This window comes from Tinamus guttatus, unplaced genomic scaffold (genome assembly GCF_059628265.1).
Source record: "Tinamus guttatus ecotype Peru unplaced genomic scaffold, ASM5962826v1 Tinamus_guttatus_pri_ptg000115l, whole genome shotgun sequence".
Classification (NCBI taxonomy): domain Eukaryota; kingdom Metazoa; phylum Chordata; class Aves; order Tinamiformes; family Tinamidae; genus Tinamus; species Tinamus guttatus.
In genome coordinates, this window is record NW_028288649.1 from 2,564,532 (window position 1) to 2,580,291 (window position 15,760).

The 15,760-nt window shown below is 39.7% G+C and overlaps 2 protein-coding genes across 2 annotated transcripts in view; one reads left to right on the top strand and one right to left on the bottom strand.

Annotated features, from left to right (window-relative positions):
* Positions 1-3,831: 3,831 nt before the first annotated feature.
* Positions 3,832-14,677, bottom strand: KIAA1143 (KIAA1143 ortholog). The gene is made up of 3 exons (XM_010216458.2): positions 14,560-14,677; positions 12,249-12,408; positions 3,832-4,792 (listed from the first exon to the last, which is right to left on the bottom strand). The coding sequence occupies exons 1-3, from the start codon at positions 14,665-14,667 to the stop codon at positions 4,581-4,583; spliced, it is 480 nt and encodes a 159-aa protein (XP_010214760.2). The 5' UTR covers positions 14,668-14,677; the 3' UTR covers positions 3,832-4,580.
* Positions 14,678-15,048: 371 nt separating this feature from the next.
* Positions 15,049-15,760, top strand: part of KIF15 (kinesin family member 15) — a 31,354-nt gene continuing 30,642 nt past the window's right edge. The window contains exon 1 of the mRNA XM_088521219.1: positions 15,049-15,067. Within this exon, the coding sequence (XP_088377345.1) occupies positions 15,049-15,067 (19 nt within the window). The remainder of the gene's footprint in view (positions 15,068-15,760) is intronic.

Here is a 15,760-nt window from a genome sequence, read left to right on the forward strand (position 1 = left end):
GTAACCCTGTGAGCTTCATTCTTGTTCATACGCTATGTTTTTGCTCAGAGGTATACAAACCATCTGTGCCTCTAATACAATGTTCTTAAATAGCCTCCAGGCAGATCTCTATGGTTTTTAAGTATTTCTCTTTGCCCTTCAGCCTGCTGTTAACCATTTTCCTTATAGTTTTGTAATCTGCCCTTTTAAAGTTCGTTGTTACTATGTTGTCCCTAAGGGAACAACTCTTTTACGATATCAGAACTAAAAGCGTGCAGTGATCACTGCTACCCCTTGGAGGCTTGATAAAAACTTCCTCTAATAACTTCTGCCTATTACAAGGTAGCTCCCTCTTACCCGTGGCCTTACCTATTAACTGGTGATCCCTGTACTGAGGACTGCCATGGGAGTCAAGAGAAAGGAATCCTTTGCCATATGGACCAGAATGGCACCAAAGTCACTTTTCTCTACATCACTCTACAGAGAAAACCTGCCTTTGCCAGCTCCTGCTTTACCTTCTGCAAAAAAAGCACGAACAAGAGGTCATGACGGGAGAAGCGCCATAAAATTCAATTTTATGTTATTTTCCGTACTGTTCCCATCCACTTTGCTGAGGAAAAAATTACTTTCTAGGGGCTGGCTCTAAGATTTTATTGCTTCTCAAAATCTCCGGGAGCTCTACAGGCAGTTACTGCCTTTTATACAAAACTTTTTAGCGCTTTTCTCTTACCCTTGTACTTGCTGCATCTGGAGCATACTTGAGGAAGTCTAGGAGCAGGGGATTCCTACAACACAGAAATGTTTGTTTGTTTATTTTTCAGACTAACTCCTTGCCCCAGGAATGGGCATATAATGGGCTGATACTGAAGAGGCAGCTGACACACCAGCCTCTGCCCCTGGCAAACGCACCAAGGATTGATTGATGCCACCTTGCCAAGGGAAAGGGCTATCGGTTATTGACTGGCTTCAACGGATGACACTTGCTGAGCCTGCACATGGCACCTCTTCTGGTTTGCCTGAGGTAATGAGTCATGCTCAGGGAAGCCTCGTGCCCTTGAGAGCGCAAGCGACTCCACGCAGCCCAGTGGAGCATTACTTAGTTAAGGCACTACAGCATAAGGGCAACAATCAGCCAAAATGATGACATTGCTGCTTCCTGCCTCATTATAAATCTGCAGTTGCCTAACAGGATTGTATACTGCAGCACGGTAAAAAAATTATTAATTCCAATGATGAAACTTCAAAAATGGGTAACATATAATTAAAACAGCTAAATACAGGCTTCTCGGGCTCAGCGTGTCTACAAAACACAGCCTCTGAGTCTCCAAGTGATATTTCCTGGGAAAGAGATGGACAAAAAAACTATCAGAATAAAATTCTCAGACATCTGTTCCTGTTTAGGCCAATGAAATGAACATCTGCTGACCCTACAAATTTGTTTTTACTTGATGAGAAAATTATTATGGAATAATAATAATATGGGAAGGAATTCCTGGGCCACCTCCTCATACTTATATTTTCTTGCTTACTCCATCCCATGTCTTTGCAATTTCTGTCTCAATAATGCAACATTTTTTGTTTTTTTATCACTTAAGGAGAGATGCCCTTTCTTCTGAAGACCGGGTGGTCTGATTCCTTGATGACAGGCACCAGGCCTGCCCTGAAATAAGCTGCTTGGATATCACCAGGAAGGATGAGTTGCTCTGTGATCCTTGCAATGCAACAAAACTTCCATTATAAGCAAGCATGGCCACAATACTACAAGGGTTCACCACTGTTTTTTTCCAGCTTACTACTAAGCCATGAATAGTGAGAATTAGCACCACTATCAATAAATGTTTTTAAAGACCTAAGGATCTGGGAAATTTCAAACTTTCACTATTAAAAACTGTATGAAATGACCATATTGGGTAACAAGCCATATTTGACTAACTAAACTTATACTATGCAGGTTAAAAAGCTTATTTATCAGATTAAGCTCCTTTCACCTTGCTCCTCTATTGCACTTCTCTCACATTTAGCCAAGCAAGTTCCAAAAGAAAAACAAGCAAAAACCAAAAATCAATAATCAAAATATATTTCCCACTACAGAAGGCAAAAGATAAAAATAAATAATTAGAGAGAGTCTGGAAATTCGTCCACTCCAGTCCCATGGTCCATGCACTCAACTTTGGCATCCCATTTATTAGAAGTTTCTCGTGGTTATTATTTTTTCCAAGTCCCACTGCTTAAGACGGGTGATTGCTCAAGACAGTTTCACATTGCTTTCCTAAATGAACAAGTAATTGTTCTCTTTAGTCACAGGTTCCACGGGGAGTTGACGGCGTGTATAATTTTCCTGGTGTGTCACATTAAGAACACTGAAATTTCACATGGTTACCTGACTGAAACGCTTTTGTGCATCACTCACACCTCTTAATAAAATATATCCAATTAATTATTGTTAAGTGAACCAGGAGTGAAATACAATGAATACAAAGGTCTCCTGGTCAGAGCACTACTAATCACAGACAGAATAAAGGAAAGAAACTGTGTTTCTGTATCCACCTTTCTTCTCCCTGCTGTGTTGCCTGAACAACAACATGCCTTCCATTATACTATTTCCAAGCAAATTCAATTAATGTATTTGGCAGATGTCCGGAATGCATGAAGTCGCAGGGCAAGGAGGATGATTAAGCAAGAGTATTGCACCGAATATTCTGAAATGACCCTCTTTTTACCAACCTTCACAAGTCTTTCACCAAGAAGAGTAAATTTTGTTTAAATGCAATTATTGACTGGGTTCAAAAAGAACATCAATCTTATTTTGAATGTGCCAAATAAGCTAGATAGTTGGAAGGCCTCTCAAATTGTAAGGTAAATCTAAATTCCTTCTGATCCTTGGCAAGCATTTACCTCTTGATAACCATGTCTCTGGAACTGCCCTACAGCTAAAGTGAAGAGCTTTCAGTCTGCACAAGAAAATGTAGGCACGTGGATTTTTTGTGCTGACAGACAGAATCAGAAAAGTTTAGGTGAGTATTCATATGTTAACTCATTCTTTAAAATGATCCTCAGCAAGTTAGAATATTTACTCCATCCTAGATACACCACAAAATACTTCTTTGGTATACTGTAACTCTACAGGATCTCCCATGGGTATACTTAATTTTTAAAAAATATTTTCAAACAAAGTTTAACCATAGCAAATGAACAGAAAGACTAATGCTCAGAAGCCTTTGACTCAGTGTTTCTTTTTCTTGCCTATGTTTTGCTTTCTAGTTAGGTCATCATTCTGCACCTCTGGCAATTCTAGTATAAGACCAGTGCCACCTCAAAACTTGAATATCCCCTTATAGGTCTGCTTTTAATTTCCAGAAACCACAATATATCTATTTATTTTCAAAACACACACTCACAAAATTAGTTTGAAATAATATACAAACTTAGACGCTCTTATGCTGCAGGAAGTTACTATATACACAGGTAGCAATGATAAGAGAATTACAAGCTTTGGAGTCATCTGAGAGCAGGTTACTCCAAAAATCCCATTTTATGCCCTGAAAATTTAAATATATTTGGACTACACATAGAAAACACAATTTATTAATACCACATTAACAAATTAAAAACAGCTGTTTCATACAGCGAGTTCAGATTTGCTCCTCAATGAAGCTTTATGGCCTGAATAATTTTGAACATCTTGTGACACAGCAGCAAAACTGATTTCATAGCCCCACATCCTATAATTCTGCAGCAATCTCAGGTCTGGCTTACATACAATCACAGAACACACACTGCACTACATTTACTCCAATGACAATAAGTCACTAGACCTATTTCCACCACCTTGTTCTCCCCAGCCCCATCAGCTTGCAATGTTATTTTTAACTTTAGTGTGTGCTGTTACATAAGTCACACAGAAATGGTCTATTTCAATGGTCACAGTCGAACAGTACATGGTCAAGTGAAGAATTTTTAAAGACGTTTTATCACAGCTGTAACATTTCTTGACTTAGACTTCCTGCTTAGAATTTCCTACTGTATCAAAAACAAGCAGTTTTTCATACATACAGATAACATACAGGTTTTAAAATAAACAGTTCCCAAATAATTATGCATGTATATATACACTTTGGACTTGAAGAAATATACTTAAAAAATGCTGAGCCCATTAAGCGTGATAACCAAAGAAGACAATCTCCAGAAGTTTAGACATCTTTCTTCTGCAGAGGCTGATACAATCAACTAGAATCAAACTCCTTACTTTGATTTCATTGATTGTACTAGCAAAATCAATTCAAATTAATGTGGTGCTTCTTGGATTGCAATCTGGATATGTACAGGTGAATTTTGTTGCTCCTTTGCGACAGTGAACAACATTGGCATACATGTTTAAATTCTCTTTTAAAAACAAAGACATGAGATACTGCTTATACAGTTCCATCTGAAATGGAAAACAGTGAGCTCAGTTTTGCTCTCACTAGTTTTATACTACGCTACTCTAATTGGATTGTAACAAAGAGCAGACAAAGTAAGACAACAACACTCAGTTCCTAAGAAAACGCTTAATCTTACTCTGTTCTCTGAAATGGTACGTGAAATATGAATTCATACAACTCCTAATCATCATTTTCTTCATCATCAAATGAGAGAAGACTGCTGTTTTTTATTTGCTTAACTGCACTTTGGGGTGTAGATGCTTCTTTTTTAGCTTTCTTCACCTCTTTTATCTTCTTACTTGAACTTACATTGAGGTCTGAACACTTCTCTGATGAGCGTTTGGCAGGCTTCCTGAACATAATTTTTCCATCAGCAGGTTCTGGTTCATCATCTATGAAAATAAGAGTTAAATCAGAACTCACCTTCATATGAATGATACATACACATGGAACTTCACTACTATCTTTTCTTTTTCCCCATAGGCAAAATCAGCCAGATAAAATAAATAATTAAGCAACAGTGAAAACATTGTGGGTTTTTCTTTTTTTGGCCCTAAAACCTCCACTGGGCTGATGCCCTTCATGCAAGTACAATTGCAGCATGGCAACCAGCACCTGAAGGCAGCCCTCCTCCCACAGCTGCTATTAGGAAGGGGGCTTTAAATTAGGAAAAACTAAAAGTAGCAGAGCTCTTCCCACACAATCCAGTTTCATCCACTTATCAAAAGACAACTTTATATGATCCTCTAACTCCACAATAGCAAATACAATTATTTCTGAATTATGGTACCTCTTTAAATGACTAAATATCACATATACAAGACAAAGTTTTTCATTCATTTTAATAAACCCTGTCCTACAGAGACAAGTAAAAAGATCATGTGACCATAAACCTACTTTTTATTATCATAGCAGATGAATGTCTCTTCATATCTGCAAAGCCACCAAACTATGCCATGAAAACACATCAAAACCCACTAGTTCTCCTCATCTATATGTACTAAAAAAAAAAAAAAAAAAAAAAAAAAAAAAAAAAAAAAGCTTTTTTTCAGGATTATCAGGCATACAAAAAAAAATCCTCTAAATCCTAGACAAGTAACAGCAATTGGGCAGTATTTCAGGGGAGTATGGGGGCGGAGGGGAAAGGGGAAAAAAAAAAAAAAAAAACTTAATTTTAAAGTCATGAATCAGAAGCAAAGGTTCATGCTGCAGTAGTTCACAATTTTTATAATGTATATGTGATGGATATTATGGAACCATAGTGGTTCCATGCAAGACATTTTTCCTAAAGTAGTTTTCTGAATAAATTATTCGATAGAAATTTCCTAATAATATAGTAGTGCTTGACAAGATTATCTTTTATTTAGTTATAACCAATAAACACTTTTTGCCTTCAGCACAAATTCCTTCTTGAATTACCTAAGCATTATGGCAGAGGACTAATATTTTCGTGCTATCATACACAGTGCTGGCTAAAACTTTTCAGTCCATTCTCCAAACGATAAAACTATTAGATCAACTGTATTAAACGTTTTGTGGTACACCTCAAGACATCAACTTATTTAGGAAACTTCACTTAAAATTCCCTTTTTTCCTTTTTTTTTCCACAGACTTTTTTTTTTTTTTTTTAAAAAAAAAGGAAGAAATCTAGCCTGAAGTACTTCCTTAAGGACTGCCAATTCTGTCAATGACTTCTGCAGAATGCAGATTTCTGCAGTAGTATACCGGGAAATAATACAAGGCAGAAAATAACTAACTGAATTTTTTGAATATACCTCAGTATTTATGCTCTAGAAAAGCATCACAGTTGCAAGAAATAACTAGCAATAATATACAGTAGTTATTAAAAGTATGTTTATCAATAGTTCTATTGTGAATTGTATGCAAAAAAACCTTAGATGTTTAGATGCTATACATGTAACTTTAAACTTGTACATATACAGGTTTAAGAACAGTCCACAGTAGCTTTGGGGAGGGAAAAATCACTACTTAATATATGCCATATCTAGCCAATCAAAATACAGTACTTATCAATTCTCTCAGAAGTCATACTAAACTTTATATATATATTTTTTTTCCCATCACAAACTCCATTTTGGGGTTCAGAAGCTTAATGTAAAATAATTCACCTACTGATTGTTGGTCAGCTACATGAGAACAAAGGGGTTTTTGTCTAGAAGGAGGCCCAGATTTTCTAATTTAACAAGCAAATGATAAGTCGGATCCTGGAGACCAGACCTAACTGTCTATATCCTTCTCTCAGCGAACACACAGACTGCATACAGTACCAGCTGAAGCTGTGGAAAGGGGCTTCAAAGTAACCAGCTAATGCAGAAGCATGAGGAGTAAGGTCAAAGTCTCTTTAGATGCTCTTACAAGAGTGGTCATTACATTTTCTTAGAATGGTAAACTTAAAAAAAAAAAAAAAAAAAAAAAAAACACAGAACTACAACAATCTAACAAAAGCATACCTGCAAAATAGAGCAGCTAAACAACTATGTACTCATACTCCACAGAAAAATGGAAAACAGGAGCTTCAAATTTCACTCCCAGCAGTCCTGCTATCCATGCTATGAACTGCATTAAGCCTTTCATTTTGTCCACGAGAAGCAGAAACCAACAGATAGCTTTGCAACATGAGTTTAAAATCTTTATAAGCAAAATGCATAAACAAAATGAAGCTCAGAAATGCCACTAAAAATGGCAACTGGGTTAGCTCTGCTATCTAGGGCCTCAATATTATTTGTGTATGATTCTGCAATAAAGAAGACCTGGCAAAACACTGACAAAATTTTATTATACATATGTTCAACAAAATTCATTTCAGTAGGAAACTCGGGCCAGCTTCAGACAGCTAAGATATGTCTGCAGAGCTTGACAAAGAATGAATCAGATAAGGAAAAATAGCAGGTCTGGCTCTATCTAAGCAACTTGTGTAGAGAGAGAGAATAGAAAGATTATGCATTTTGAAAGAATTTGATTTAACAGCTCAAGAATTTAATGTTGATTTGCTAGGACTGTCTTTTTCAGTTAGTACAAAGTCACCTTAGCTCTTTTAATTTTACTTGGCTGCTATACATCAGCTGCTGTTTGCATTGATGACCTCCAGAAATTGATTTTTAATCATAAATAAGCAGGGCAAAAGAGATTCAGGAAGCAACCTCAGTGTTGGTAACTTTTAAAACAGTATAAAACAAGCGCCTTGATAAAAGACTAGATAGTATTACAAATTAAGAAAAGAATTTCTGGTAAATGCATTAGAAGGTACAAGGTAAAGGACAACCAAGATACATCACAGAAGTAATAAAGTCTTGGCCATAGCTGCCAATGCCTGGATCACAAACACTTATGCTGCTAGACTGAGAGAGATTTATTCAGATATGGAGTTGAAATCTCACGTCACAAGTGACATCAGCTTACAACACCATGAATTCAGAAAGGTGTTTTCCCCTCCTTTAATTACAAGAAGTATCTTACAAGCAGAGTAGAAGTGAGGAATTGAAAAAGAAACACTGCTCTTCAGGTTTTGGGTGGGTGGGGGCTTTTTGTTTGTTTGGGTTTGTTTGTTTGTTTCTTCTTTAAATACCATAAGAATAGCCCTGATTTAGATTCCTGCTGTTCACTTGATAAAAAGCAACACGAACTCTAAATGTAGTAAAACAACTGCTTAAGATAAGAAAAGAACTCTGAGATTCAAGACAGGCAGAAGGGGCTGGATTCTCTTTGCCTCTCCTCTCTCTTTTCCTCTTCCACTGCCAGCATATAGAATGACACAAGAATAATACTAATGACTTCAAATGAGTAAAGACACCTCCTGACAAATTCGGTCATCTGCATGTATTGGAGTGTCCCAGAAGCCAAAAGAACAAGAAGAGCAGCAGAAAAAAAATCAATTCCAGAGACTATAATGAATTCTGGGAGAAAGTATCTTGCAGCAATTACCATCTTTTGTGCAATTTTCATTTCTCATAAGACCATTTTTATCTATCTCTGCACTGACAGAAACTATTTATAAAATGCCCTATAAAATTCCTAAGCAGAATGTCTGTTGGTAAACAAATGACTTGTTTTTAAAAAGTCTGTAAGTCAGTCTACCATGGATGAAAAGATTTCAGCAAAGGAGGAGGCTTTTAATATAGAAAAGGTTAAGCCAGCTAAAAATGTTCTGCGCTACTGTACTTGCAAAGCCAGTGTTAAGAGCATTACTAAATTTTGCTCTGCCTCAGGAGGCAGCTAAGGAACATTAATCAACTGTTTTTGCCAAATTAATGGAAGATTCATGCTCATCTTTTAAAGAAAAAGCAAGTCACAGGAACTGCTGGTGCTTGAAACAAAAGTTAGCCAACTGAACAAAATGAACCAGAAGAAAGTAAATGAGATTGGTAAAATCCTAGAATAATATCCCAAACTAAAGCCTGAAGACAAGGACCTTCAGATGAAGACAGTCATTTCAGATACATAGACAAAGGTAAGCAGAACCTTGAAACTGGTCATCTGTGGTGTTTTGGAAAACTAACAGACAGTTTCTAGTCACAACATACAATGAGAAACACATTACTTAGGATCTATCAAAGCCCTTTGGCCCTACTCTCAGCATGGTGGAAAAGAAGATAAGCAGTTCTGAAACTTAACTCTCCTTATTAAGCTAGAAGTAATCAGCTGCCTAAATATCTGCCTCTGACTAGAAATCAGAATTTAAAACTGGAATTATAACTGGTATGGCAAAGATGCACACAGACTCAAAGAAGCCTTCAGCAAGCTAAGAACTGTCACTTAAATTTCCATTGGAAACCTGACTTCAATCTGTTCCTCTCCACAGCAGAGGAGCTGCTGCATTCACTGTTCATTCCCAGATGAAGAAAAAAAAAAAAAAAAGAGAGAGAGAAATCAGCAAATAGTAACAGAACTCAGAATAGAGAGCAGCAGACCCCACAGCACAGTGGTACCACAATCCAGCTATTCCCTATTGTGCATCTTTCCCTTCAACTGCAAGTTATTACTCCAGGGAGGAGCGGGTGGGAAGCAGAAGTGCCAAAGCCCTACAGGGGCTCAACAGTAGTATGCTTACTACATGCATTTATGCTTTAGGAAGGTCTTTCTCCACCAGAGAAGTTCAGTTTCTCTGTTCAAATATATTTCAATATTGCATATTGGTAGATGAACTGCCTTTGGACTTTTTTCACAGCATGGACTCCATCTCAATAGACTCTCCTGGACAAATGCTTCTTCCTTGTACAATCATCTTTTCTTCTACTATTATCACACAAAATTCCAGCGGCTGCTATAAGAGCTGCTTACATGAGAAATTGCTCAGAAGGAATCTTGCCCCTTTCTTCCAGTAGGCTGAAATTTCCCCCAAGACCTAGAAAGTGATCCCTTTTAAAAAGAAGATATGTGACAGCTTTATAAACACCACCACCACATACAGGCATTACACTTCAAAAACAGAAACCAGACAGCAAACAGGAAGCTGAGCACATTTTCTCAGAGGAGCTTGAACTGTATAAATACAGCCCTTGGTCCGCTCATTGGTTATGCCTGCCACTTTTACATAGCTAACTACAGAAATAAATCAGATCATTTACTTCAAAGCTAACTTATGTTATGAAATTCTAAGACTTTTTTCATCAATGTGCTTTTCAAAATCATAAAATTCTCAGTGTATTTGTTCCCTCTACTTATTTTTTGACTTCTCCTTTTCCTATAATTTTGATTTTTACACATGCTACTACACAAGGACAGATTTGCAGCCCAAACCTGAATTTTCTAATCCAAGAGGTAGAAAAAGACAGAAGTAGGTATGGATGTCATACTAGTATCTCTGTGCTAGCCTCTTATTCTGATCTGAACTCTATTTACAGCCTTCAGAAATAGCCATAACGGTTAGCCAAGGAAAAAAATCCCCAACTTTTACAAATCATCTTTCTGTTTTATACTTGTGAGGTTCCAGTTCTAGTTAGTTAATTGTGTTAAGACATTTTCCCTAAAGACAGCAGTATCAACCTATTACTTGATATATCCACACATAGGCACAGAGCAAAGCTAGTTCTTCACACCCTGTGTTATGATGCAAGAGTTTGGGACTCGCAAATAATTTGTGTCAACAATACCTGAATGAGGAATACTCACAGATGTTCTTAACTCTGTGCATGAAGCATAATTTTGTGTCTTTACTGCAACAACCACTTTCATAACACTTCATCTTTCCATTGCTGAAAAGCCTATGCAATAACTTAGATAAAACCATTACAAAGAAACACGTTTCTTTTTTCTTCTCTAGGTGTCTGTTGCCATCATTGTATCATATGTTACATTCAACTAATTCATTTAATTTTGCATAATGTATTTGTAGCATAGGTTTACATGTAAAGCTGTTGTGAAAGGCCATTCAGCAGAAAAATGTACATGGACCTTTAAAGTCTGCATATCGCTCATGCTGTATCACACTCAGAGAGAAATGCAGTCTTCACTGATATCAATTAATATATTAGAAGACTTCCCAGATGTAAGGAAGATTTGATTTTCAGTCATTTGTGGAAGATGAGATATTTTCTGCCTCTTTCCTATTTTTTTTTTAATCTAACTCTGGCCAAGGCTTACATTTTACTGCAGAAATGCTATTTGCATTACTTCAGTTCACTTAGTTGCTAACTTTTAGAAAGTTAAAACAAATACAGTCATCAAGATTTTTGAGAATAGCTAATCACCTCTGCCCAGAATTACCAAGTTTTTACTTACATTTATTAAGAGTGTAAAGCAATGTTCAAATTTTTAAAAAGGATTTAATAGTACAATGAAATTATCCCTTTCCCATCAAGGGCCAAAGCACTAGGTAGAAGCTTAAATGGTGTATTTCATTTTATTAACTCCTCCGTCATCAACCCACAGTGACAGCTGCTTTGTCACTATCTACCTGCCAACAATAAATTAATGTATTGTATCTTTCTCCTCTAGGGCTCTAGAGACTTTCTTATTTCCATAGGGAACATGCAAAAAAAGATATAATTTTCATTACTTTAAGCAGTGTAAAGGGGATTTTTTTCTGATGTAAAAATCTACACATTTTTTAGATCATAATGATCTGAAAAATAGGTAATTCAAACTTTTTTTATAATTACATAAATATAAAATTGCATAAAAGATGAACCACTGCCTCATGAGCCACAGAAATAACAAAGTCTGAGTTACGACGGTTTGTTTACTACAGTCAATGTTCCAAAATACCAATATGGAAAAACTCAGCTCTCCCTTTTCATCCTACAACCTCCATCCACACGCTCTTGAAAACCTTCAGCTCACCTCCTTCCACTACTCCTTAGTCTCTCCCATGGCCTCACAACCACTAGCTGTGGAAGTCACAGCACACACTGGGGCTTTCTGAGCAATTAATACGAGCCATTCAGTTACTTGACCATGTTAGTGGGCTTGCACACCAGCCATTCTCTCCTTAGAAGAGGCCAATTGAGTTTACTCCTTCTACTCAGGCATTCTTTTTTACCAGCTCATATTGTTGTCTTTAAGACTCCTCAACTCTATCACATTTCACTGAGCTGGATTCAAAAGCTATCATAGGTGATGACAAAAAGACTGTTTATCAAGATGGCACCCCACACAAAACAGATTATCGCTATATGGAGGTAGGATGTACAGTCAAGAGGCATGTAACTGCAACACTGTAACAATTTGGAGATTCGGGACATGCACTCAAATAGCACAAATGATTTCAGAAAAAAAAAAACCACTATTAATCAGAGGTAATATTAAACAATTAACAGTATCACCAAGCTTTATTTTACTTTTTTTTCTTTCTTGTTTGCCATACAAAGCAATTAGTAATTTGAAATTCACCTGATTCATTTGATTTTAAGGCCTCTTTGATTTGTTGCTTAATTTTCATTGCTTCTTCTGCAGTCAAGTCCCCCTTTTTCAGTGTCACCACTTGAGGCTGCTCATCCTCTTTGTCACTGCCATTCTCACTGTCATCATCTGGAGTTGGAAGCTGTTCTCTCTAGACAGGGGAGAGACAAAAGCAATTCTGATCACCACCCCAAATCACAACTCCCAAGATGCAACTGTTCTGTCTGGAACTAAGGAAAAGCTTTTCCTGGGAAGGTAAGCACTGAAACAGGTTGCCCAGAGAGGTTGTGCAGTCTCCATCCTAGGAGACACTCAAAAGGATGTGTTCCTGGGTAACCTACTCCCAGTGTCCCCGCCTGGGCAGGGGGATTGGACTAGATGATCTCCAGAGGCCCCTTCTAACCTCAACCATTCTGTGATCAACCTTTCATTTCCCTTCTGCTGTTAAATTAGTAAGGAGTCCTGGCTTTCGGTACTAAGCTCTCCTAACACACACTGTCCAAATGACACCAAGTCACTGCCATTCCCTTCAGGAAAAGGGCGTACATGACTCTGGCCCACCAGGCACACTCCCTCATTGCAGTACAGCGGGCACAGTCAAAGTCTGTTATGATTTGCTGGTACTTGGCAACTAAATGGGCTCTTGGGGAGCCGCTGCAGCTGGGCACAAGGTTAATAGTCCAATTCCACCATTGAGACACGGATTCCTGTGGAAAAAAAAAACAGTATGTGTTCTTTCAATTAAAGACCAAAGCAGTATGAGCTTGGAAGGTAAGAAATCCATTGCCTTTGTTCATATAAATAATGTCTCTCACATCACACTAAGATACTCTTAAACGTCTAGGACCAAATTTGAATCCTCTGAGATACACTCAAACAGTGAGAAGGGAAAGGGAGTCCATGGTGGCTTTATTATTAAAGCTACTCAATTAAATTGCAAACATTATTAACATAGGGAGATAACTCTCCTGTTTCCACTCTCCCTCATTCATGCTGTGAAAAAGATTTACCTGGGATTAAAATTTTACATAAACAAACTTGGTCTAAGGCAGAGAATCACTACAGAAACTTCAGTCCACAATGCAAAGTTTGGTAAGATTATAGGAACTGGAAGCAGTCTTATATTAACAAAAAAAAAAAAAAATTAAGTATTACCCAAATCAACTGAGGTTTCCACGGGAATAGGCAAATTGCAGCCTTCCCCAGGAAATGAAATAGCTCATGCTAACTGCATAATTTATCTCAAATTCATTTACACATTTCCTTTCTAAGAAATCATTACTGTTATTACTTCACTGACCTGTCTGGCTTAAGCCATATACCTTGTGTACGTGTATAGATGTATACACAGTAATATATACAGCTTAAGGTCTACTACATACAAGGATTGCATCTTAAAAGGCAGAAAAGGCAAATGAGGCCAGCAGTGAAAGCCTATACTTCGTTTGCAAGACAAGGTATTCTCACAAATAACTTACATGTCCTAACTAGATGATACTTATTATTTGAGCAACAGCCATAAGCACCATTCTGTGCTTTTAAGTAATGAACTATCACAGTTAAGTACCATGTAAGAACAGCATCATAAAAAATACTTCAGAAAGTGGCTGCAGCTTTGGGGTGGCAAGGCTGGGTTTAACAGTAGCTAAACCAGCTGCACGTTACAGTGGCACAAACACCTTTCCGATAAAGGCCCTGCCAATTGTAACAACTAGTCACTACTGCTTGATGGGTTGCTTCCCTCTCCCCAACCCCAAGGTTGCTGCATACAGGTCATCTTCAAGGTTCCCCTAATGTTTCTGCCAATACAACTAGGCAATAACATAACTGCACAAGCAGGACTACCACCAAAACTACACTACAGCTTAAATTTAAAAACTTTGGGTCTTCTGCAGGAAACACCAAATCAATCTATAACACATTGGGGTAATGATAAGACTGTTTTTTAAAGAGGGTCCTGCAAAACGCTGCAATTGGCAGAAACTCTGCAGTTTGGTAAACCACACAAATCATCTGACTCCGGCCTTTAGGGCCCCAGCCCTGCACCTCACCATCACACAAGTGCTTGCAGCAGCCGACCCGGCTTCAGGACACCTTACCCCTTCCAGATTTTAACAGCACCATAATCACTTCCCCCCACGGCCCCACAGACCGCTGGGCACGCCAGCAAGGGCCCCAGCCCGTATGCACAGGGCCGAGGCCCACGTATACGGGTCTGGTGGCGACAGTAACAGGGTCCGAGCATGGGGGAGCGAACAGGGCCGAGGAGAATATCCCACCGCCGCAGGGGCCAGGCCTTTACCTTGGTTTCCACCGTGGGCCCCTCCCGATACCCGACCTGCCGCTTGAAGCGGCTCAGAAAGGCGGGCTCGGCCGGCCGCACGTAGGAGACCTGGTTCCGTTTGCTCATGGCGGCACTCGCCGCCGCCGCCGCCGCCGCCGCCGCCGCCGCCGCCACTGCCCCTCCCCCACCCCGCCGCAGCCTAACGGCCGGCCCCCGTCACACGCTTCCGGCTTCACGGCCGCGTGGAGATGAGGATGGCGACCCTAGAGGGACAGACTTCCTCACTCCTGCCCCGCCGCTTCGCCGTCACGTGATGGAGGCACGGCTCCCCCAGCCAATGGCAGCGGAGGAGGCGGGGCGGGGAAGGGCGGGGAGCGAAATGGCGGCGCCCGCGGCGGCTTCAGCGTGGGGGCGGGGCTGTGCCGCCCGCCTCTCATAGCGCCAAATTCAAACGCGCCGCCATTTTGGGCCCAGCGGCCGCGGCAGTGGGGAGGCGCCGGCGGGACCATGGCTCCCGGCACCAAAGGTTAGGGGGGACGCGGAGCGTTTCCCTATCCCTTTACCTGCTCTGCCGCCGTGCCCCGTGTGTGGAGCGGCCGCGCTCCGGCCGTGGCGCTTCGCGCGGGGGGAAGCGGGCGGGCAGCGCAGGGCCCGTGCCCGGGACCGCGACTCTGGCACCCCCTCCTTTTATCCCACCCGCCCTGATTTCGTCAAGTCTTCGCTGCATGTGAAAGCTTCAGCTCCCGTTGGTGCGAAGGTCTCGTGCCCCTGGAATGCCCTTACTCGGGGCCAGTCCCTTCATTTGGGAGCTGGGGAGGGTAACAGGGGCCGATGATTCCTCAAGGTGTCCCACCGACAAATGCCCGCCTCTTTACCCCTCTGTCTGACTTCACTCCTTAAAATGTACCATTTTCCTTATGCTGACTTATTTTGACGCTTCTGAGTTAAGCATTTATTCTTCGACTCTACGAAGTTGATGCACTGTTGAAATGTTTTGTGGGTTGAAGCAAACAGGCTTCAACACTCTTCCATGTATTTGTTTTGTGTGTAGGAGTAGAAGGATGTTTGTGTAGCGTGAAAGCTACTCGAGATCTGTGCCCTTGTGCCTTATTACTAATCCTACTCTTAGATTAGAGGTTTAAATCCCCCTGCAGTAAAAGTTGTCCAAGTTTAGAGGCTTAATATTTTGGTAAATCACCTTTGATTGTTGTTTTATTTG

Excerpts from the sequence above, each read along its gene's own strand:
- KIAA1143 (XM_010216458.2), bottom strand. The coding sequence starts at position 14,667 with ATGAGCAAACGGAACCAGGTCTCCTACGTGCGGCCGGCCGAGCCCGCC. Across the intron at positions 12,409-14,559 it reads GGCCCACGGTGGAAACCAAG|AGAGAACAGCTTCCAACTCC; the intron begins GTAAAGGCCTGG and ends TCCCCTGTCTAG. Across the intron at positions 4,793-12,248 it reads CTTAAAATCAAATGAATCAG|ATGATGAACCAGAACCTGCT; the intron begins GTGAATTTCAAA and ends TTATTTTCATAG.